The 21,812-nt window shown below is 43.2% G+C and overlaps 1 protein-coding gene across 2 annotated transcripts in view; it reads right to left on the bottom strand.

The window, feature by feature from the left end:
* Positions 1–7,965: 7,965 nt before the first annotated feature.
* Positions 7,966–21,812, bottom strand: part of LOC119796414 (interphotoreceptor matrix proteoglycan 2-like) — a 74,082-nt gene continuing 60,235 nt past the window's right edge. For both annotated transcript variants that reach the window (XM_038304932.1, XM_038304933.1), the window contains 7 exons: positions 21,340–21,398; positions 17,762–21,194; positions 17,023–17,585; positions 13,363–13,582; positions 11,003–11,210; positions 8,961–9,041; positions 7,966–8,790 (listed from right to left, as the gene is read on the bottom strand). In XM_038304932.1, coding sequence (XP_038160860.1) covers positions 9,002–9,041; positions 11,003–11,210; positions 13,363–13,582; positions 17,023–17,585; positions 17,762–21,194; positions 21,340–21,398 — 4,523 coding nt within the window. In that variant the 3' untranslated portion in view covers positions 7,966–8,790; positions 8,961–9,001. The remainder of the gene's footprint in view (positions 8,791–8,960; positions 9,042–11,002; positions 11,211–13,362; positions 13,583–17,022; positions 17,586–17,761; positions 21,195–21,339; positions 21,399–21,812) is intronic.

Below are 21,812 nucleotides of genomic sequence, written 5' to 3' on the forward strand. Positions count from 1 at the left end.
CTTCCTGTTTCCTGCTTCCTTTCCTCCAGTAACCATCATTCATCACTTCCAGCTGCTAAACTTTAACAAAACTGTTCTAATATTGTTCCAAGCAGAGAACGAATGTTTGTGAATAGAAATAAAAAAAAAAACACCAATTAAATTTTGAAAAACTTTTTGATCAAATGTTTTCAGAGTAAATTTGATGTTTCTCAGATTTTACATTTTTGAAATACTGTCATTTCTTACTTCATATTATATATAATTAATTTTAGGGACTACATTTTCAGATTAACGTTTTGCAGATTGAGTTATACAAATTATTTAAAATTCGGTTTTCCAGGCCGCATTCTTTTCCCTTCTGGGGTCGTCGGGACTGAAGAACCGTTTCTATTGGTCTGCTGGATGTCAGCAACATTTTATTGGTCAATATCAAGCTTTTATATTAGGCTTTAATATTTACTTTTGAGTTATGAACAGATTTTAATGAAACTTAACAATTCAAGTAATGTGAGAGTTTTAGCTTTAGTCGCAGTATTGATCAAAATGTACTGCGTGATGAAGCTCTGCTCCCCAAGTGCTTTTTTAGTAAAACAATGTCCGTTTCTCAGTACGGACTCGTGTCCTCGCCAAGTACGTTCTTGAGAAGAACACAGGAAAGTCTGGACTTTCTAGTCCTAGGCTAGTGGTCTAGCCTAGGACTAGCCACTAGTCTAGGCTAGTGGGCACCCTGGACGGAATGAGATGTAAAGCTGTTTGGACTTTCCCTGATTTGGAAAGGAAGTGTACTCTGACTGACTGCCTGACCAACGAGGTAAGATTTGGAGAAACGACCAAAAAAACTGAGACAAAGGTGGAGAAACCGACCTACACCGAGGAGAAGCTGATGGAGTGTAGAGGAGCTGCAGGTGAACTGGTTCAGTATCAGAAATTTATGAGCCGATTCCCTCCCCTGTCTAAAGGCTGAATCAACCAATCAGCATTCAGTTTCCACTTCATTCATTTAAAATCCTCCTTATTCCTCCAAACAATTGCTCCCTTTAGCAGCTCTGAGGAGCTTTAAGAATAACTTTCATCTACTGAGAATCTGATGATTCTTTGAGAAAAAGGGCCCTGATCATTGGCATCTCGGTGAATAAGAACATTTGATTTTCATTTATTTTCTACTTCTGACCATAATTTCATATTTTTCCACAGAATAATAGTTTACTACATGTTCTGATGTCTTTGAAAGTTAAGTCAACAAAGAAAAAAGTCATTTTTTTTGCAGCAGATCCCCATTAAAGGTACCAGTACCTGCTGTAGTCACCATGGTAACACCAGAAGGCAGACAGACCCAAACCCTGCAAACTGCGCTATTGTCAGGCAGAAGATGAAAAACCAGAACCAACGATGCCCGTGAAGATTCTCAGTCATCCAGGTCCGAGTCATTCCCAAAAACCTAAAAAAAAAAAATCAATCCACTGGACTTTGTTTCCAAGTTTGAAGACGTTTCTCTTCTCATCCAGAAAGCTTTTTCAATTCAAAATGTCAGAAATGGCGTTTACTTTGAAATTCTAAAAAAAACCTCGAACTCAACGCAAAATCCAGTGGATTGTTTTTTTTTAACCGATGCAGCAGATGAGCTAAAGGAACTGGTGCTTCCATTGAACCTCTGCAGACCTGCAGAGGTTCAGATGTGGTCCTGATTGGATGTTGAACAGAACCCGTCTACCTGGATATTTTATAATATTGTTCTGACCAGCGGCGGCTGGTGGAGTTTTCTCCAGGTAGGGCTTTGAACACAAAATAGACTCCAATCAAACAAAAAACATTATAAAAACAAAACATAACTTCATCTACAGGTTTACTTTTTGCACATAAATCTTGCCTTTTTGAGGCTTTGTAAAGGTAAATGGTCCAATATTATGTCACAAACCTAAAAAAAATAATGTAGCAGTTCAGTAATGGAGAAGCTGTTAGCCGGCTTTAGGTTTTTTAATATAGAAAAACTATTTTCTGAGAATGTGTTTCAGAATCAAGTTTATTGCCAAGTAGGTTTGCACTTACAAGGAATTTGACTTGATGTTGTTGGTGCAGACAAAAACAAAATAACAACAAAACAAAATAACACTATACAAATTAACAAACATCTAAAAAAAGTAGACGTTTCTTGGCCATTTCTCTCACTGGCACCTCTTACTCCTGCGACTCGACCTGTCAATCACTCACAAAACGTCTGCGTTGTGGCGGGAGGCGGGAGAAAATTCACTTCCTGTCACCTCAGGTCGCACCAGCGCTGCGCCCAGAGCTCTGCTATACTTCTGTGTTGCAGACATGCTGCTGCGCATGTTCAACTTTTAACGAGCTTTTAACTTTTAATGGGCAAAGATTTTTGTTCCCTAGGGTGGAAATATGTTAACCTGACTCTGCCAGATGGATTTGCTCCGCATATCCATCTGGAAACCTTCCGTAGAAGTAATTTTGGGAAGGGGCGAAAATACTGGTTAGCTGATTGGCCTATGTTGGTGATAGACGGGCCAAATAAACCAATCAGATCAACGAAACATATGACGTACTAACAGAGCGACGACGAAGAGGAGCCAATTGATGGATCAAACTCTTGCCGAAACCAGTCGGGAGAAGAGCAAAAACATCTTTTCCTCTGAGAAAAGCCTCCAGAGCAGTGTTTTGCTCTTCTTTCAGTGAAGAAATACTCTGTAATTCCCATAAAACTTGCTCGATAGCCACGCTAACGCTAGTTTCATCGGCTGAAGCCGCCATGTTCTTTAGACTGAACTGTCGCGCTTCTCGTTGCGTCACACCTCAACCCGCCTCAAAGCCAACGCTGATTGGACGTTCGTTTGGTGAACAGCTCCGAATTGTCTTCAACGGAGAGTCTCCAGACTGATTAGCGAGTGAAAACTTGAAAACTCACGAGATCAGGATGGTCTCACGAGGCTAGAAATATGTCACCAATCTGACGAAAAATGGAATGACGCTTTACTCTTCATTAAAGATTAAATATGTATCCTGCAAATCTAAAAAATACATATTAATATATTTCAAAATATTTGAAATTGTCATTAGGTGGGTGGGGCAGCGCCCTCTATTGGCCAGCCGCCACTGGTTCTAACCAAAACCTTTAAAGAAACAAACGATGAAATCAACCAGACGTGTTATGATTTTTATTCATATCCATAATTTAAATACATCAGGAACTTTATCATTTGGTCCAGTTGGCTGTCCAGACGCTCCGGCGCCATCATCGGGTCAAAGTGTCATTGTAGAACACGAATGTTGGAACATCCAGATTTCAGCTTTATATCTCGGATCAAACTAAAGACTTCCAGTCATGGAACCGTCGGCCTTCCTCTACGGTCACCTGATGATGTCACTAAGAACAGGTCGGTCCGGTGGGATGGAACGTCAGGCTGAACTCTGAACTCCATTTCTGTTTCATCAGAGACCAACTGAATGGCTTTTATTTTGAAAAGCTGGGAGTTCCTTGAGGTTGTTGGTTCCCGCCCTGGTTGGGACTCAAAGTTCTGTAGAAAACATGTTGAAATATCCAGGATGCTCCAGATTCACATGGAGAAGTGAGCTCTTCTTAAACTAAGGTTTTACACGTTGAACATGATCTGGTCTCCATCAGGTCTTCAGCTGAGCTTAGTCTAAACACGCTGCATCAGGGGGAACCTGTTAGCAGATGGCCGTTAGCGCATCGACAAGAAGGAAAGACATCAGCCTGGGTGGGGGGGGTAATGCCGATATTTGGCCGGTTGAAATGAAACCAATGTTGTTTTTAAACAATTATAACTTTATTTTTAACATTATAATAAACAATTGTTAAACTAAAGATTGATAATTTTTTTCCACCAGTCTGATTACCTACCTGTAATCAGACCTATGAGAGCCATAATGTTCTGCTAATCTGTTAGTTGCAGCATTCACATGATTGGCAGAAATAGAGGGCCCCCAAAATCAAACGAGGGCCCCATGGATGCTTGGCTGGCCCTGGAGGTCACACAGTGACATCATCCCTGCTGTGTAACTAACAGCAGGAGGCCTGAAAGCGACATTTATAGGTTTCTGGTTACGAGGCGTTTTTTTTTTCTGCAAAAACCTGCAGCTCAATATTTGAAAAATAAAGGTTAGTTTAAAGCGTGCTGTTAATTTGATCAGAAAATAAAAACTATAAAGCTGCCAATATGGGAGAATTATCCTGCCATAATGCAAGAGCACATAATTTCAATTTGAGAAAAGAATTTCATCTTCTTGCACTCAAAACTTCTAATGCTCACAGTCGAAACATGCGCTCTCTCTCAAATATTTTCTCTTCTCTCTCAAATCTTTGTTTCTTCTCTCAGATTTAATGCTTCTTGCACAGATATTTTCTCCTCTCGCTTGCCAGAGATGGCAAAAGTACTCACTTTCCGTACTTGAGTAAAAGTACAGATACTTGTGTTAAAAAATACTCTGGTAAAAGTGGAAGTACTGATTAAACTTCTTTACTCAAGTAAAAGTAACAAAGTACAGGCTTGTAAATTTACTTAAAGTATAAAAGTAAAAGTAGAAACCACTTTTTTCATGCCGTTGCCTACATTTTAAATGGATGTCTGCCAATAGGACTAGATCTCCGTTGTGTTCATTTTCAATCATCTCGTCGTCCATGCTACTATGCTAACGCCACCGCCACCAAGCTGCAATGATTTGCCGCCAATGAATACCGCCGAATCTGTCGATTCATCTTGTAGTGGTGCGTCAAATGCAACGTAGAGTCCCATCCAATTAGATTGAATTTGGTATTGATGACGTGAAAAATAATAACGGTAACTCCATTGAAATGATTCAAAACTAAAGTAACAAGCCAATTTTTTAAAATGTAAGGAGTAGAAAGTACAGATATTTGTGTAAAAATGTAAGGAGTAGAAGTAAAAAGTCGCCATAAAAATAAGTAGTAAAGTAAAAATATCAGAAAAATTCTACTTGAGTACAGTAACAAAGTATTTGTACTTCGTTACTTCCCATCTCTGTCGCTTGCCTCCTTCTCTTCTCTGCTCGAGTCTCAGATACGCTCGCAAACCTGTAGGCTCTGCTTGCGTATTTTTTTTTTGCTCTCTCTCGGATTGCAGTCGGATCGTTGCCTAGCAACCTTTCCAGTCAATAGAATGACAGCTTCGGAAAGGGTGCGCTTGTTTAACTCTACTGAGTGTGCCTGTGCTACTATGCGTCAGCTGAAACTGCTATTTACAGTAGTTTTGTGGCTCATTTATAGGCAAAATTGATTTATGAACCATTTTAGTCTTGGGTAAAGTAGGCTACTTACTTAAAAGTCTTGCAGTCAATCAATTTTCAGACGTGACGTGATGTGAACAGAAAACTCCCGCCTCAAAGTTGCTCGTCAGGAAAAAAAAAAAAAAAGTTTGCTAGTCAGGGCAGATGCTAATTCTGCCTCCAGCAGAAATTAAGTGACTTTTTATTGGTGATTCTTGAATCCTTCCTTTTTTTATTTTCCTGATTGTTGTTTTTCAGCTTCTTATTATAATAGCTTTTAAATTAAAAAGCCATTTTATTGTTGGTAAGGTTTATCACAGCCACACTCAGTAGGGTTAAACAAGCGCACCCTTTCCGAGGCTGTCGTTCTATTGGCTGGAAAGGTTGCTAGGCGACGATCCGATCCAACTGCAATCCGAGATAGAGCAAAAAAAAAATCCGCAAGCAGAGCCTACGGGTTTGTGAGCGTATCTGAGACTCGAGCAGAGTGCGGTTTGTGCGCGAAGAGAAGGAGGCAAGCGAGAGCAGAAAATATCTGTGCAAGAAGCATTAAATCTGAGAGAAGAAACAAAGATTTGAGAGAGAGCGCATGTTTTGAGTGTGAGCATTAGAAGTTTTGAGTGCAAGAAGATGAAATTCTTTTCTCAAGTTGAAATGATGTGCTCTGGCATTATGGCAGGATAATTCTCCCATATGCCAAACTCTCCTAATTACGCTGAGATATGACTCCCATCAGTTAGTCAAGCTTCTTATTTTGTATAGGAATAACTTTATAACGTTATTGATCACACAGAAACATTTAGCCTCTAATCAATGTTGGTAAAACCTCAGTTGGATGGAAAATATTAGTTTCAGAAACATTTGGATCTAAATGCTGAGGATAAATAATTGGATCAGCAGATTATCCTAATTGGTCGCCTGTAATGATCCCTGATCCGTCCCGCGTGAACTGATATACATCCGGGTGTCTATAAATAATCTAATTATGATTCTAAAATTATTTATATTTACCCTCAACTTACTAAAGAATGCTAATATACATCTTTAACAATGTTTTATGACTTTTGTGAGACAATTTTGATGCTTTTTACTAGGGATGCACGATATTGGGATTTTGGCCGATATCCGATATGCCGATATTTTAAAACTCATGTAGCCGATAACCGATATCGATACCGATGTTAAAGCTGGACAAAAATAAGTAGTCATTGAAAATAGCAGTTTTGTTATCCATTTCTGACACTTTGAAAAATAATATACTCAAATATATTTTCATATGCTGATATCAAATTGATTTTTAAAAACGCGGTATGGATCTATTTTACTTTCAAAATCTCGTGAAATTTCATCGTTCTGTTACAAACTCTCGTGATATTTTACAAATTCTTGTGAGATTTTGTTAGTAAAATAGATCGATACCGCGTCAATATATCAACATATAAAAATATGGCAACATTTGGTGAATTTTCGGGGGATTTCGTAGCATAACGATGACATATAGCAATATTTCATTAGTAAAAGAGATTGATATGGTGTTTTTAAATGGCAATATATCAGCATATGAAGATATTGGGATATTTTAATGGATCAATATTTTTTCCTTCGTCTTTAGAAGTTTTTAAGTCTGTAAAAAAGAAGTTTTTGAGGAAGAAGAAGAAGTAGTATTTTTTTTTTTAGACTTTAGAAACTCAGAAGCTGATCAAATATCGGGTTAAATATCGGTGGGGTGGCTGATGTCCGATATTCAGTTTTAAGGCCGATACCGATAGGGGGCCGATTATATCGTGCATTCCTACTTTTTACATTTCCTTCGTTAAACTGCTCCTCTGACGTCATCATGGGACAGCAGTCCGGCAGAATAAGATTAAACCATGTTTATCTGCATTTTAGTTGCTTCTTTCTTTAGATTACGAACTATATACCATAATGTTAATTTGAAAGAAAGGCATAAAACTCAAAAAGAGCCGAAAAAGTTAGCTTCCGGAAGTAGCATAGGATCCCATTTCCTGTGCAGATCAGGCAGAGATGAGAGATAAAACAGGATTTTAAGGCATTTATTTTCCCAGGAAATACATTATTAACCTTTAACACATTATAGTTTAGTACGCTTACTATTTTTGGGGAGGGAAAAACTTTATTTACATTTATTATTTTTTTTAAACTAAATGAAATCAAGGGCCAGATGTATATTTGGATGCGCGAATGAGCTGATGGCGCATGAGCAGGACGGATCGGGCTTCCAGGACGGATCAGGCTTCCAGGACGGATCGAGCTTCCAGGACGGATCGAGCTTCCAGGACGGATCGAGCTTCCAGGACGGATCGAGCTTCCAGGACGGATCAGGCTTCCAGGACGGATCGAGCTTCCAGGACGGATCGTGCTTCCAGGACGGATCAGGCTTCCAGGACGGATCAGGCTTCCAGGACGGATCGAGCTTCCAGGACGGATCGTGCTTCCAGGACGGATCAGGCTTCCAGGACGGATCGAGCTTCCAGGACGGATCGTGCTTCCAGGACGGATCAGGCTTCCAGGACGGATCGAGCTTCCAGGACGGATCGTGCTTCCAGGACGGATCAGGCTTCCAGGACGGATCAGGCTTCCAGGACGGATCAGGCTTCCAGGACGGATCGTGCTTCCAGGACGGATCGGGCTTCCAGGACGGATCGTGCTTCCAGGACGGATCGGGCTTCCAGGACGGATCGTGCTTCCAGGACGGATCGGGCTTCCAGGACGGATCGGGCTTCCAGGACGGATCGTGCTTCCAGGACGGATCGTGCTTCCAGGACGGATCGTGCTTCCAGGACGGATCGGGTAGCGACAATCCTTCAGACAGACCAGAGGAAGGCGGTTCTCTGAGGACTGGTCATTCCTCAGCCATCCCAGCAACCAGGGCTGAACAAGGACCAGAACCGGGTTCCTCTGATCCGCTGCATTTTATCAGCGGTACCGAAGGGATGGAGCTGGATCAGATCAGATCAGATCCTCCTCTGAATCCGTTTGCTTCAGTTTTCAGGCCTCGGCTACCAGATCAAAGCTCATGATCAAATGATCAAAGCAGGAGGAAAACGTTTGTCCTTCTGGGCTTTTTTCTGATGTCTTTCCTCTTTGTGTTTTTTGTTGAAAAGAAGAACCTGTTGGCCATTAGAACCCTGAGACCAAAGGAGACACTGGGCCAGAGGAACCAGCAAAGGTTAGAATGGATGAACAGGAGGAGAATGAAGGTGATGCAGCGGTCTAGTCCAAGTCCAGAGCTGAGCTTCACCTCCAGGAATCTGAACCGAAGCGACGGCGCAGAGAGGAACCCTTAAAATCCGCGATCTGGAAGGCTTGATGCAGAGCAGATGAGTCTCAGCTCCTCCTATAGCTACATAGAAATCAAACTAATGGGAGAGTTCTGGTCAGATGGTTTCCTGGGATCGCATCGACCCGTCGGGTCGGTCCTGATCAGCTGGAGGGTCATCAGCTGAGCTCCTCTCTGCCAGCGGAGATCTTCCTCTCATGTGAAGCGGTGAAGAGTCACCAGTGAGGTTCTGCTGCTGAGTCGTGTCTCTGAGTCTGCAGGAAGATTAAAACCCGTTAGTTAAAACCTGCAGAGTTGATTCTGACTCTTCCGCTTCATTTGCAGTTAGAACTAGAACCATCAGATGCTCCGTTTGCTCTGATGATCAAAAACAAATTTAGCTGCATAGAGGAGGAAGGAGGAGCAGCTGAGCTCTCCTCAGTACCTTTAATCACGTTCCCTGGCGCCGTCCGATCCAATGTCTTCCTAACTGCTCGGGTCTCGCCGCAGAGATCCGCCTTTTCGTCTGAAGAAAAACGAAAGTGGAACCAGGTGAGAAATTCAAGCTGCAGAACCTTAAAAACAGGAAATCTATCTGAGATTATAACCCCATTTCCTCTACCCGCTGAAAACCGATCCGTGCCGAGTTCGGACCGACCTCCTTACGGCCATTTACGCACCAGGCTAGCATGGTTCCTCGCCTCCTAGTGACCATCTGCGGTACTACTTCTCTCTGCTAGGAAAACTTTGTGATCATGTTTTGTTCCATCCAGCAGCCCCTGGTTAGCATCCTCCACCCAAATAGCAATAAGAGGCTCGGTCTCGGTGTCATCGCAGGTCACAGCACGCTCTTTTGAAGCCATTCTTAAAAATGCACAATAAAAGCTATTAAAAATGTCTCCGCTTTCCTTGATGGGTCCTTGACTGGTCCCCTACAATTCCTTCATTCCCATCAATCTTTGTATTAAAATGTTCTTTCTATCATGATTTTAGGACATTAGGATCTAAAGAGCAGCTCCATCTCCTGGCCACACCCTGTAATTCACGCCCAGGAGATGACCAGCGGCTGGAAGTTGGAGGGGATTTTGCTGGGAGTCGTAGGGGAGTGGGCTGCCATTCGGGGGGAGTTTTACTGGGAAGCGCCATTTTGAATGGCTGCTACTGCAGTGTTAAAATTTCGATTGTTGTTTACGGTTCTTCTTCTTCTTCTGTTTTGTGGCCGTTGTGCATCACGGCTAACTACTGGAAGCTAACTGCTCTTCTATCTGAGAACTGAACCGCTCTGAGCCCTACTGATGAACTAGTACCAGTTTAGCGCGGTTCGGTTGTGTCTGGCGTGATTCGGTTAAGCTGTGCGTGCCATTTATGCTCAACAGTTATCTCGGTTACCGTGCTCGGACCGATCTCGGCACGGTTTGAAAACGGGAAATGTAAAACGGGCTAATGAGAAGAAAAGCCATAGAACAGCCCCATTCTCCAGATAGAGAAATGTTAATAGAATAGACATCCATTATCTGTTCTAGGATGTGTCCCTCTCTTCTTCTACCCCTACAAGATAGAGGAGAGCAGGAGGCGGGGTTACCAATCTACTCGCTCTGGAGAGCAGAGTTCGCTGCTTTTAGATGTTGTCTCCAAAGTCTCCAGTAGCAGAAAAAAGCCTCTAGATTTGGCGCTAGGAGCTTTTTAGAAATCAAAGTGCTAGAGGGGTCTGAAAAGTGGCTAAATATAGCGACTAAAGCGCTAAGTTGGCAACACTGCTCTTTGCATGGTTTGTTTTCAAATGGTTTGCTGCTGTCTGTTTGGACCTTTCTGAACATGTGCAGCAAATGGACTGATCCAATATGGTGGACACTGAAGGGGGGGGGGCTGAGACACACTTAATATTATCAGCGTTCTGATGGCATTTTAGCAAAAAACATAATGTGCAGAAATAAGGAATAGTTGTATTAACCATACATGGAAACAGAGTTTTATGGGGCCCCCAGGAACTCGGGGCCCTAAGCAGCTGCCTGGTATTGCCTAATGGTAAATCCCCCCCGATGATGAGAAGCGCAGAAACGTCTCTTTAATATGAGGAATAACTCATCAGAGCTTCAGGTCCTGATCTTTCCCTCCCTGCATTCAAACCTGCATCAGATCAATAATGAATTAGATCATATTTTCCATTCTTCACCCGTAGCTGCGGAGTTAATGAAGCAGATAAATCTACCTCAGTCATTTCTTTAGACTCGGTAACGGGTGGTTTGCACACAAACTGAAGCAGCAACTGCTCAGACATCTGCTCCAAGAGCTCCGCCTCCTTCCTTCATTATTCCAGAAGGAGCAGCAGGTCTGCAGCTCAAAGGTGGACGTTTAAAAGCTGACGTCCATAAATTAGTCTGGGTTCCATAGTTGGTTTAATCGTCTTTCCTCTGGTGAAGTTCTGCCTGATAATCAGGGAACCTCGCTGCAGTAACGACTGTTTCTATCTGCTGGTTGTTCCATTACCTGCACTCGGCTCCTCGTCCCGGAACGATGTGACATTCTCCGTCCGGACAATAATCTGGCTGCAGGACACAAACGCTCCGACAGGGCTGGTTGTCCTCGGACAGGAAGCCCGGCTCACACAAACACCGGGCCTCCTTAGTCCAGCTGTTCACCACACAGCTGGAAAAGTCTCCACAGGCCAAGAACCTGCAGGGATCCGCCTGATCAGCTGCAGAGAGAAGGAGCAGAGAATCAGGATCAGAACCCCAACAGCAGCTGCTCTGGTCAGATCCGTATCGCTGAGGAATCATTTACGGAGCTCCTCCCTCAGAGATACGGATAAAAAAACATCAGTTTCTAAAGTCCAGATTAGCCAGAGAGGAAGTCAGACACAGAAAGGTAGAACGGTTCCACGACGGATGAAGAGAGAGATGCAGAGGCTGAGCTGCAGCAGCTAAACGTCTGTAAAGTCGCTCAGAACATCATCCAGCTTCTGTTCCTGAGATCCGGATTTCCTAAAGCTGGATTCACGCCCAGAATGTTCTGTATGCGCCGATTTGAAATGAGCCAACAACCTAGAACAGGGTCTAGATTAAACCAGAACAGGGTCTAGATTAAACCAGAACAGGGTCTAGATTAAACCAGAACAGGGTCTAGATTAAACCAGAACATGGTCTAGATTAAACCAGAACAAGTTATAGCTTAAACTGGAACAGGTTCTAGATTAAACCAGAACAAGTTATAGTTTAAACTGGAACAGGTTCTAGATTATTTCACAACTTGTTCCAGATTTAAATCAGCACAGGTTCTAGATTGGATCAGAACAGGTTCTAGATTAGACTGTAACAGGTTCTAGATAAAACCAGAACAGGTTCTAGATTAGACCAGAACAGGTTCTAGATTAATCCAGAACAAGTTCCAGATTAAACCAGCACAGGTTCTAGATTGGACTGTAACAGGTTCTAGATTAAACCAGAACAGGTTCTAGATTAGACTGTAACAGGTTCTAGATTAAACCAGCACAGGTTCTAGATTAGATCAGAACAGGTTCTAGATTAAACCAGCACAGGTTCTAGATTAGATCAGAACAGGTTCTAGATTAAACCAGAACAAGTTCTAGATTAAACCAGCACATGTTCTAGATTAGACTGTAACAGGTTCTAGATTAAACCAGCAAAGGTTCTAGATTAGACTGTAACAGGTTCTAGATTAAACCAGCACAGGTTCTAGATTAGACTGTAACAGGTTCTAGATTAAACCAGAACAGGTTCTAGATTAAACCAGAACAGGTTTTAGATTAGACCGGAACATGTTCTAGATTAAACCAGAACAGGTTCTAGATTAGACCGGAACATGTTCTAGATGAAACCAGAACAGGTTCTAGATTAGACCAGCACAGGTTCCAGATTAAACCAGAACAGGTTTTAGATTAGACCGGAACAGGTTCTAGATTAAACCAGAACAGGTTCTAGATTAAACCAGAACAGGTTCCAGATTAGACCAGAACCGGTTCAAGCATAGACTAGAACAGTATCTATTGCTAATAGAGAGAAACGGCCTGGCTGATGAAGGAAAGGCTGCATCTCCACTCTGGTTCTGGACCTTCGGTCTTGGATCATTCAGGCGGATCAGAACTCCTGAATCCAATAGAAGAGCAAAGGTTCTGCTGACACAGAACCAATGACCCATTTGAACTGATTTCCTGCTTCTTTGCTCAGTATTTTTGAGGAAGACATGATGGCAGATTTTATTTGAACTGAAAAGTTGGAAGCTTCGCCTCAATAAAGTAGAAACTAGCAGAACTTACAGCTTCAACTTGACCCAGATCTGAAATGTTATAGATCCTGAAAGCTAGAAGATCATTTCATCAGAATCAACAGGTTGGTTCCTGAAACTGGTTTTGACATCAGAGTGGACCGGTCCTCCAGAACTGAGCCTCCATGATGATGTTGCTGATTTGCTGTTTTATTTTGGGTTCTATATATGAGCCTCCATCATTCCCAGTTCACCTCCCCGTTATTCCAGCCATGTTTAATGGAGGGTTGGAGGAAGTGACTGATGGAGCCAATTACGGCGGCCGTCTGAACGTGTCCATGATGGACGCTCAGCGCCTCGTCGGCAGGGATCATTACAGCACCGAGCAGAACCGGCGATACAACACCGCCTCTTATTATCGCAGGACTGTGAGTCTAATCTGCTGCACACCGAGAATGAGACGCATCATAAAACACGACTGCAGCTGCTGCAGAGAGAGGCTTTCATCCCCCACCTCAGGAAATTAAAAACCCCTCATTTTCTCCTGATTCAAGCAGAAACTTCAGAGACGACCTGAGCAGGAGGACCATCTCTGATGACCCGACAAGCTTGGAGGAAATGAGCACCTGGTTCCACGTCCAGCGAGCGGCGGTCGATCTGCATGTCCAGCTTCCTGGCAGCTGAGGAGCAGAACTCCTCCAGGATGCAGCGGACGGCCTCGGTGATGTTGTAAGGGACGGTCCTGGCGAACTTCATCTTGCTGTTGACCACGACGCTGCCCTTCCTGAAGTTGAGGATCTCCAGGTTCCTGAAGCCGGTCAGGTTGGCCTGCAGGTACGGCAGGAGCTGCAGCAGGAGCAGAGGAGCAGCTGTTAGAGGAAACCTCCACATAACAGGCTCAGAATCGGAGCTGTCAGACGTAATAAAACTACAGATACCTGGAAAAAAAAGCTTAAATTAATAAAGAAACTATTTAAAACACAGAAAATAATAAAATATCGCTGCTGTTCTCAGCATGTTTATTAGGAGGGGAACAGAAAAGATCCAAAGTTTGTTTGTTTTTGTTCTAAATTCAAATTTCAGACAGGCTAATATAGACTGAGCTGAACAAACGTCCCGGTTAAGCTGTTGAATCCTTTTAGAGCTCTGGGAATCACAGCATTAAACTGCAAATAATATTAAAATTGAAATGGAGCTGAAACATAATCAACATGTAAATTTAAAACGCAATAAAGATGGAACGGACTGGGGAGGTCTTATGTCCCAGATTTGGATTTCCCAGCCCCCTGTCTTCATCTGTGGGGTTCAATAACTGCCTCATTGTCTTCCTGTAACATCAGAAGTTTCATCTTTGACGACAAAAGTTTAGAAGTTATGAATAAAGATGAGAAAGTCGCAACTTTGCAACAATACAAGTAAATCACAACTTCTAAAAATAGAAATCTACAGCCCCTGATAAAGCCTGAAAGAAACTGCCTCTTTAAATTCTCTGCAGATGCGTTTCCATTAAAGATCTGCACAAAACATGTCTATATTACGCTAAATTCGAAAATGCTAAGTTTCCCAATTGCTTTATTTCCATTAAATAACAAATACAATCAAAATTGTACGTGTTTATTGACGTGATAACTCTGAAAACAACATGGCAGCGTTGATGTAAACACATGAGGTGTATCCGATTTCAGCTACGGCTCTAGGGGGCTAGCCTGACTCCGCCAGATGGATTTGCTCCGCATATCCATCTGGAAACCTTCCGTTGAAGTAATTTTGGGAAGGGGCGAAAATACTGGTTAGCTGATTGGCCTATGTTGGTGATAGACGGGCCAAATAAACCAATCAGATCAACGAAGCATATGACGTACTAACCGAGCGACGATGAAAACACAACCACAAGCCAGGCTACTTTTGCGGAAACCAGTCGGGAGAAGAGCAAAAACATCCTTTCCTCTGAGAAAAGCCTCCAGAGCAGTGTTTTGCTCTTCTTTCAGTGAAGAAATACTCTGTAATTCCGATAAAACTTGCTTGATAGCCACGCTAACGCTAGTTTCATCGGCTGAAGCCGCCATGTTCTTTAGGCTGAACTGTCGCGCTTCTCGTTGCGTCACACCTCAACCCGCCTCAAAGCCAACGCTGATTGGACGTTCGTTTGGTGAACGGCTCCAAATTTTCTTTAACGGAGAGTCTCCAGACTGATCTGCGAGTGAAACCTTGAAAGCTCGCGAGATCAGGATGGTCTCACGAGGCTAACTAGGGGGCGCCATTATCCTCCAACTACTTCCAGTCTTCTTCTCGTTTTTTTAAGAGGCACTAAGGTCTTAAAACAAACTCATCAAAACGTAAAAACGTTTTATTTGAAAACATGAGGTCTTAAAGTTCACGAGTTGAGACTTGCAAACTTTTTAGAACTAAAATTTGCACAGTGTGATGGTGAATGGAAACGCGCCTCATGATCCGATCACAGAACAAAACAGGCTTAAAGTCAGATGCAAACCAAAGAGCCATCCGTCATTCTCCTGGTTGTTAAAATCTTTTTTTTTTATGGCTAAAATTTTAGGCCTTTTGATGATTTGCTGATCTTACTTCTTTGAAACTAATTTCAGGACGAATTCCAGAAGCCTGGAAGCTAAAACATCAACCCCCCTTAGAAAAGACTAAAACAACTCAGGAGAAAGACAGGTGGGTCTTAGATTTGCATCTGACTTGAAAAGAGGTTAGGAGGATGGACCTCCATGTTGCTTCAATTCAATTTAATTCAGTTTATTTTTATAGCGCCAATTCGCCACACAAGTCATCTCAAGGCACTTTAAAGTTCAACCAGATCATCCAGTCAAATTGATTCAAAATCGTCAATCATCAGAGCCACGACTCCACAAAAACCTTTGTGTTAAAAGCTTTTTTCGTTTTTAACACAAAGGGGCTGGGGATTAGGCTTAAGACTAAGGGTTGAATCAGGGTTAGGTGAGGTATGAATCGGTAAAGCTTGATGCTTCACGCGTCCGTAGGCCTGTCACGATAACAAATTTTGCTGAATGTCTCAAAAATTGTTGTGATAAACGATAATATTGTTTGTTTACACTGATTTAATGGAAATGACGTAAAAATCGATGCAATTTTCAACAGAACACTTAACACTGGAACTGGTTAACAAAATAAAACGAGAAATAAAAATCAAATGGACTCTCAGTCTCTGTTAACTAAAAATACACTTGAATAAAAACTAAACACCAGATAAAACCACAGTGGAAATAAAAACGTTGTATGTAGACGTGTCACGTTTGTAATAAGTATGTTTTCCTGGGGAGTTTATGCCGTCTATCAAATGTCTGCAACATTTTTCGAAATGCCGGCTTTTCGAGCAATTAAATGAACTACGCTGTCTGTGAGCGCACGCCACTTTGCGTCGTCCTTTTTGTACGCTGCCTGTGGATGAATTGCTTCAGTGATGGTGGACTGTCGCGAACTTGAACACGCAGACGGACCACTGCTTGTACTTTTTGTCCGCAGCTGGAGAAACTTTGCTGGGTGGTTGTGCTTTAGGTGCATGGGTAGGTTGGTTGTATTGCTGCTCTTAGTTGCTACTGTTTTATGACAAATGCGACATACTGGCTCGCATAGGTCCAGCGGTTTGCCTCGGTCGTTTGGTTTGAATCCGAAATACTTCTACACTGCGGCTTTTGCGCTCGGCTTTGAAACCAGTTCCATGTCAAGCTTTTCCCCCAACGTAAGATATGTTTTTTTTTACCTCGCTAACCCCTCACGGGGCTCTAAAGCTGCAGAAGTACAAAATGATGCTCGCTGACTACCTGATGCGATAATCCACTCTTCGTCCCTCTTCAAAAATGAGGAAGGGGAGGGGTCAGTGGATAGCACCGGAGTTTCATCCAGCGTCATCAATAGAAAGAGGAAAAACACAGCCAGAGACGATATAGCCGATAAATGAAATGATGTGGATAGTTTTTATTTATCGTGCGATTAATTGAGTTATTGATTATTGCGACAGGCCTACGCGTCCGCAAGGTCCTCAAAATTAATGTCATTTTGGGCTTCCACGCCCCTCATTGTATGTAACTATGCGGAACCGTGCGGAAAATACGGTAAGCGAGCAACAGCTTTTGCTGGTGCAGTTTCACAAACGTCTAGAGACATACTGAAGGACGGTAACAGACGCCTCATTTTCTGCCCGGACTGTCCGTGCATCAAGAACAAGGAGCCATTAACAGTTAGGTTAGACTTTCAGAAATGCTGCGCTTAAAAGTTTGTGAAACAGGAATATTTATTCTACTCACCACGTCTAAAAGGGTATGCTCCAAAGATCTGTACTCTGGAGAGGTCTTGTTGAAGAGGTCTTCTGAGAAGTCCATGTTGGTAAGACGAAGGCTGAAGAACACTATGAGCTCCTGTCCGTGGCTGGCTGTGGTCATGGTGGGTGTGGTCACGTATCTCACAGGAGGCAAAACAGTAATACCAGCAGACAAGATATCACCGCCTGGCTTATTACGTTGGACGTTGATTTGGTCCAGTTCCTCAGAAACCTCCTTAACATCTGGAGAGGTGAGTGGGCCTCCAGTGTCTCCCCTCTCTGCCTCTTTCAAGATGGCGTCAACAGAAGGTTCGCTCAGCCCGGGTTCTGATCTGTCCTCTGCTAAATCAGTGAGTCCAGAGTCGACAGTCGGACCAGCTGAGGTGACCTCAACCAAATCGACGGCAGATGGCGGTGTAGGGAAAGCATCTGAAAATGGTCGAGCAGTCATAAACGTTTCCTGTTCCTGACTTTCCTTTGAAGAGTCGTCTGTGACTCTACTGTCCTTCGGTGGGACCTGCTCCTCCGCCGCCGTCACAGTTACGAAATCTAAAAAAAAACAGGAAACGAAAACTCTGCCAAATGTTTGTTCTACCATGTTCTACCTTTCTACCATATTTCTTTCACAACCAACACAAACTCACCTATTTGAGGCTTTTAATGACAAGAAATCTAAAAGTTTATCATGAATCTTAATAGACAAAGAAAACCTGATGTTTTGTTACCTGAGACAGATGGTGCTTCAGTGTTTAGGTCACTCTCTATAGGCTCTGGACGTCTGGAAGCAACTGCGTCTTTCTCCTCAAAGTAAAAGGCTTCTGTGATTGGATGGATGAGCTCAGGTGTGCTCAGGTCCTCCCCCGGGGTCTGGACGAGTCCTGGTACGATGGGTAAATTACCTTCTAGGGATGGACTGTGATGATCAAGATCAATGGGAGGACTATGTTTATCTTCTTCCACTACCTGAAGACCTTCCTCCTTATGGAAGACGTCGTCCAGCCTGTCTAAGGTGTGAAGGATTTTTATGGACTCTGCAGGGGGTTCTGTGATTTCCCTCCTAAGTTCTGACTCTGCTGTTTCAACAACCCCCTCCCCAGGAAGTATTTCTGAAATGATTGCACCTTCTTCTGGTTCCAACTCTGAACCTTTAGGCTGTTCTCTCTCTGTTGTGAGAAGGTCAGATTTATCTTTTTCTGATACCATCTGTTGTTCTGGAGGTTTAGATTCATCTTTAATCTTCTCTTCGGTTTGTGGAGGGGGTTCTAGTTCTGTAACGTCCATTGGCCTCTCCTCATGTATGGGAACTCCAACCTTTTCAGCCTCTGGTTTAATGACATCAGCTTCTTCTGCTTTTTTACCTTCAGGTAGCTTCTGCTCTGTAGGAGGCTTCGCATCACTATCTACCAATTCATCAGATGCGGACACCTCGGGAACTGGTTCCACTTCGGGAACTGGTTCCACTTCAGGAACAGGTTCCACTTCAGGAACAGGTTCCACTTCAGGAACAGGTTCCACCTCAGGAACTGGTTTCACCTCAGGAACTGGTACCACTTCAGGAACTGGTTCCACCTCAGGAACAGGTTCCACCTCAGGAACTGGTTCAAGTTCAGGAGTTGGTTCAACCCCAGGAACTGGTTCCACTTCAGGAACAGGTTCCTCCTCAGGAACTTGTTGCACTCCAGGAACTGGTTCCACCTCAGGAACTGGTTCCACTTCAGGAACAGGTTCCTCCTGAGGAACTGGTTCCACCGCAGAAACTGGTTCAACCCCAGGAACTTGTTCCACCTCAGGAACTTGTTGCACTCCAGGAACTGGTTCCACTTCAGGAACTTGTTGCACTCCAGGAACTGGTTCCACTTCAGGAACTTGTTGTACTCCAGAAACTGGTTCCACCTCAGGATCTGGTTTCACTTCAGGAACTGGTTCCACCCCAGAAACTGGTTCCACCTCAGGAACTTGTTGAACCCCAGGAACTTGTTCCACCTCAGGAACCGGTTTCTCCTGTTCAAAAACCTCATCCTTAACTCCATGCAGGTTGATGCCTTCATCTGTAACTTTGGACACTGTCTCCTTAGAGGCTTTGGAAAACTCATCCTCGATGACATGAGGAACACTATCTTCTGTGACTTTGGGAACCATATCTTCTGTGACTTTGGGAACCTTATCTTCTATGGCTTCAGGGACTCTTTCCTCTGTGGCTTTCGGACCTGCTTCCTCTGTCCGGTCAAGAACAATTTCTTTCAGATCCTTTGGAACCAATTCTTCCTCGCCGACTTCAAAACCTTCAAGTTCTTTTTGTTCCTCTGGGATTTCAGGAACTCCATCTTCTATGACTTCAGAAACCCCTTCTGTGATGTGAGTGATTTCTTGTCTGACTTCGGGAACCCTGTCTACTGTGGCTTCAGTAGCCAGCTCTTCTATAAGTTCAGGAACGTTTTCTACCACGTTTTTGGGAATCGTTCCTTCCTGAGTGACTTCAAAACCTGGTTCCATTGTAACCTCTGCAACTCTGTCCTCTATAACCTCAGAACCTGGCTCCTCTGTGACTATGGGAACCATTTCCTCAGTGATACCATGAACTCTTTCCTTGGTATCTCCAGGCTCTCTGTCGACCATAACTGTGGTTACCCTTTCTTCTGTTAAATCGGGAAACCTATCTTCAGGGACATCAGGTAATATTTGATTCTCAGGTGGCGTTTTTGTCGTCACGTCTGAAACATCGGCTGCCATTTCTTTTGAGATGTCATGAAAAGGCCCTTCTACAACTTTTTCATCTGTGGAGCCAACGAGCTCCACCTCTTCCTCTTTTTCTGAGACGTCCATCAAATGTTCCTCAGGTTGAGGAACTAAAAGAGACACCTGAATCATTTCCTCTCTCTTGTCTTCCTTTTGTTCTGTAGTTTCAACTATTGCCTCGTCTGGGTGGAAAATGTCACCTTGCTCTTTGACTTGATTTACGGAAACCTCTGGTGTGGTCTCCTCCTTGTTTGTCTCTGATAGGGATTCTTCTATTTGTACTGTTTCAACTGTTTCCACATTAAATATAACCTTTGCCTCATCCTTACTTCTTGACTCTGGCTCTGTAGCTTTAGTCGGTTCTTTTTCTTGCGTAGAATCATCTACTCCTGCTTTGTCTGCTTCTAGGTCTTGCTCTTGCACCTCACCAGCTTCTGTTCCTGAAGTGTCGACCGCTGTATCCAGATCGGAAACTCGACCTGCCTCTTCAGTTGACTCTTGAAGGCTCTCCACTTCTAAGTCTGGCACTGAGATTTCAACTGTTGCTTCGCCATTTGGCTCCGACATTTCTAACACTACTTCACCTGGTTCGGAGGCTTCGACTGGCTCGAGACTTGGCCTAATGGCCTCAAGCCCATCATCAGGTCGAACGTCCACAGCTTTGCCTGGCTCTAGCGGGACAACTTCAGTTTGCAAACCCTCAATATCCTGGGATCCTTTGTCCAGAATGTGACCTTGTTTGGGTTTGGAAATAGCCGAATCTACCAGCTCCTCATCTGGAAGAGTATTAATGTCTTCATCCTCTTGAAGGATTGGTCCCGGCGCTGTCGGTGGCAGGTCTGTGATGGCGGCAGGCTTGATGCTTGGAGTTGTAATTTCAGACAGCTCCTTATCACTAACAGCACCACTGAATAATATCTGAGCTGTTGGGGTAAAATGAACAACTTTCAAATGAGGAGTTTCTCCCTCCTTATTAACAGGAGTCAGGTCTTCCTCTGATATCAGGTTAGGAGACGGCGTGATGAATGCAGCCTCCGTCTCCCCCTGATTAAGCAGAGGCGGGGTTGGGATGAAGACACGCACAAGTTCCCCGGTTTCATCCTGATGAATGGTTTCAATCTCATGGGTAATGATGAGCAATTCCTCCTCCTCTTGTTCGTGGCTTGATGGCTCTGGTTCAATCACGTAAATTGCTTCTGATTCATCAATAACGTCCTGTGAAGCCGGGGAACGATCACTGATCACCATCATCCCATCAGTCACTGTGACCGTCTCGCCAGGTGAGACAGCGGTGGAATCCAGCAGGGTCACAAGGTCGTTTTCCTTCTCCTTGGGGGTGAGAGGAGCCACAGGCTGATGTTTATCGATCTCTGGCTCAGGGATGGAGACGTTAAAATCGTTATGCGACTCTGGTTCACTGGACTGTGGAAACATGGGGGCGCCGTATGACACACACATTTCAGATTTCTTTTCAACTACAGTTCCTGCTTACTAAACAATTTTTTAAAATTTAGATTGGTAATTTTTTGGTAATTTTTAGGGCTAGATGACCAGTTGGAGTTCTTACCTCATGCAGTACTTCAGCTGTAGGTGCTAACGTTGATTTTGGCAAGATGATTACTTCTCCTAGGAAAAAAACACAACATATTTTTTATGAATGTCATCCAGGAGTACTGCGCAAAAAATGAAATATAAGCATATTTCTTTGGAAATTGGTGCCTTCTATCTTAATTTGAGCAGCTAAGTTAGGCAATTTGCCTATAGAAGATGGCTGATGAGTGAAATAAGAATTGATGGATTGACTGACTTTATTAATACCACATTTTGCCAATTGAACAAGACAATTTACATATAAAATAAGAAAAAGCAACTGCATTGTCGTATTACAAGTGCATATTATCAAATTATCTTATTTTAAGAGTAAAAACACTAATTCCATTGGCAAATCATCCCATTAACCTACTAAAATTAAGGATAAATAATCCTAATTTAAGAGATTTTAACTACTTTTTTACGTCTTTTTTGCAGTGCATAACATCT

Source organism: Cyprinodon tularosa, unplaced genomic scaffold, assembly GCF_016077235.1.
Source record: "Cyprinodon tularosa strain WSP-4 unplaced genomic scaffold, ASM1607723v1 ctg548, whole genome shotgun sequence".
NCBI classification, from domain to species: domain Eukaryota; kingdom Metazoa; phylum Chordata; class Actinopteri; order Cyprinodontiformes; family Cyprinodontidae; genus Cyprinodon; species Cyprinodon tularosa.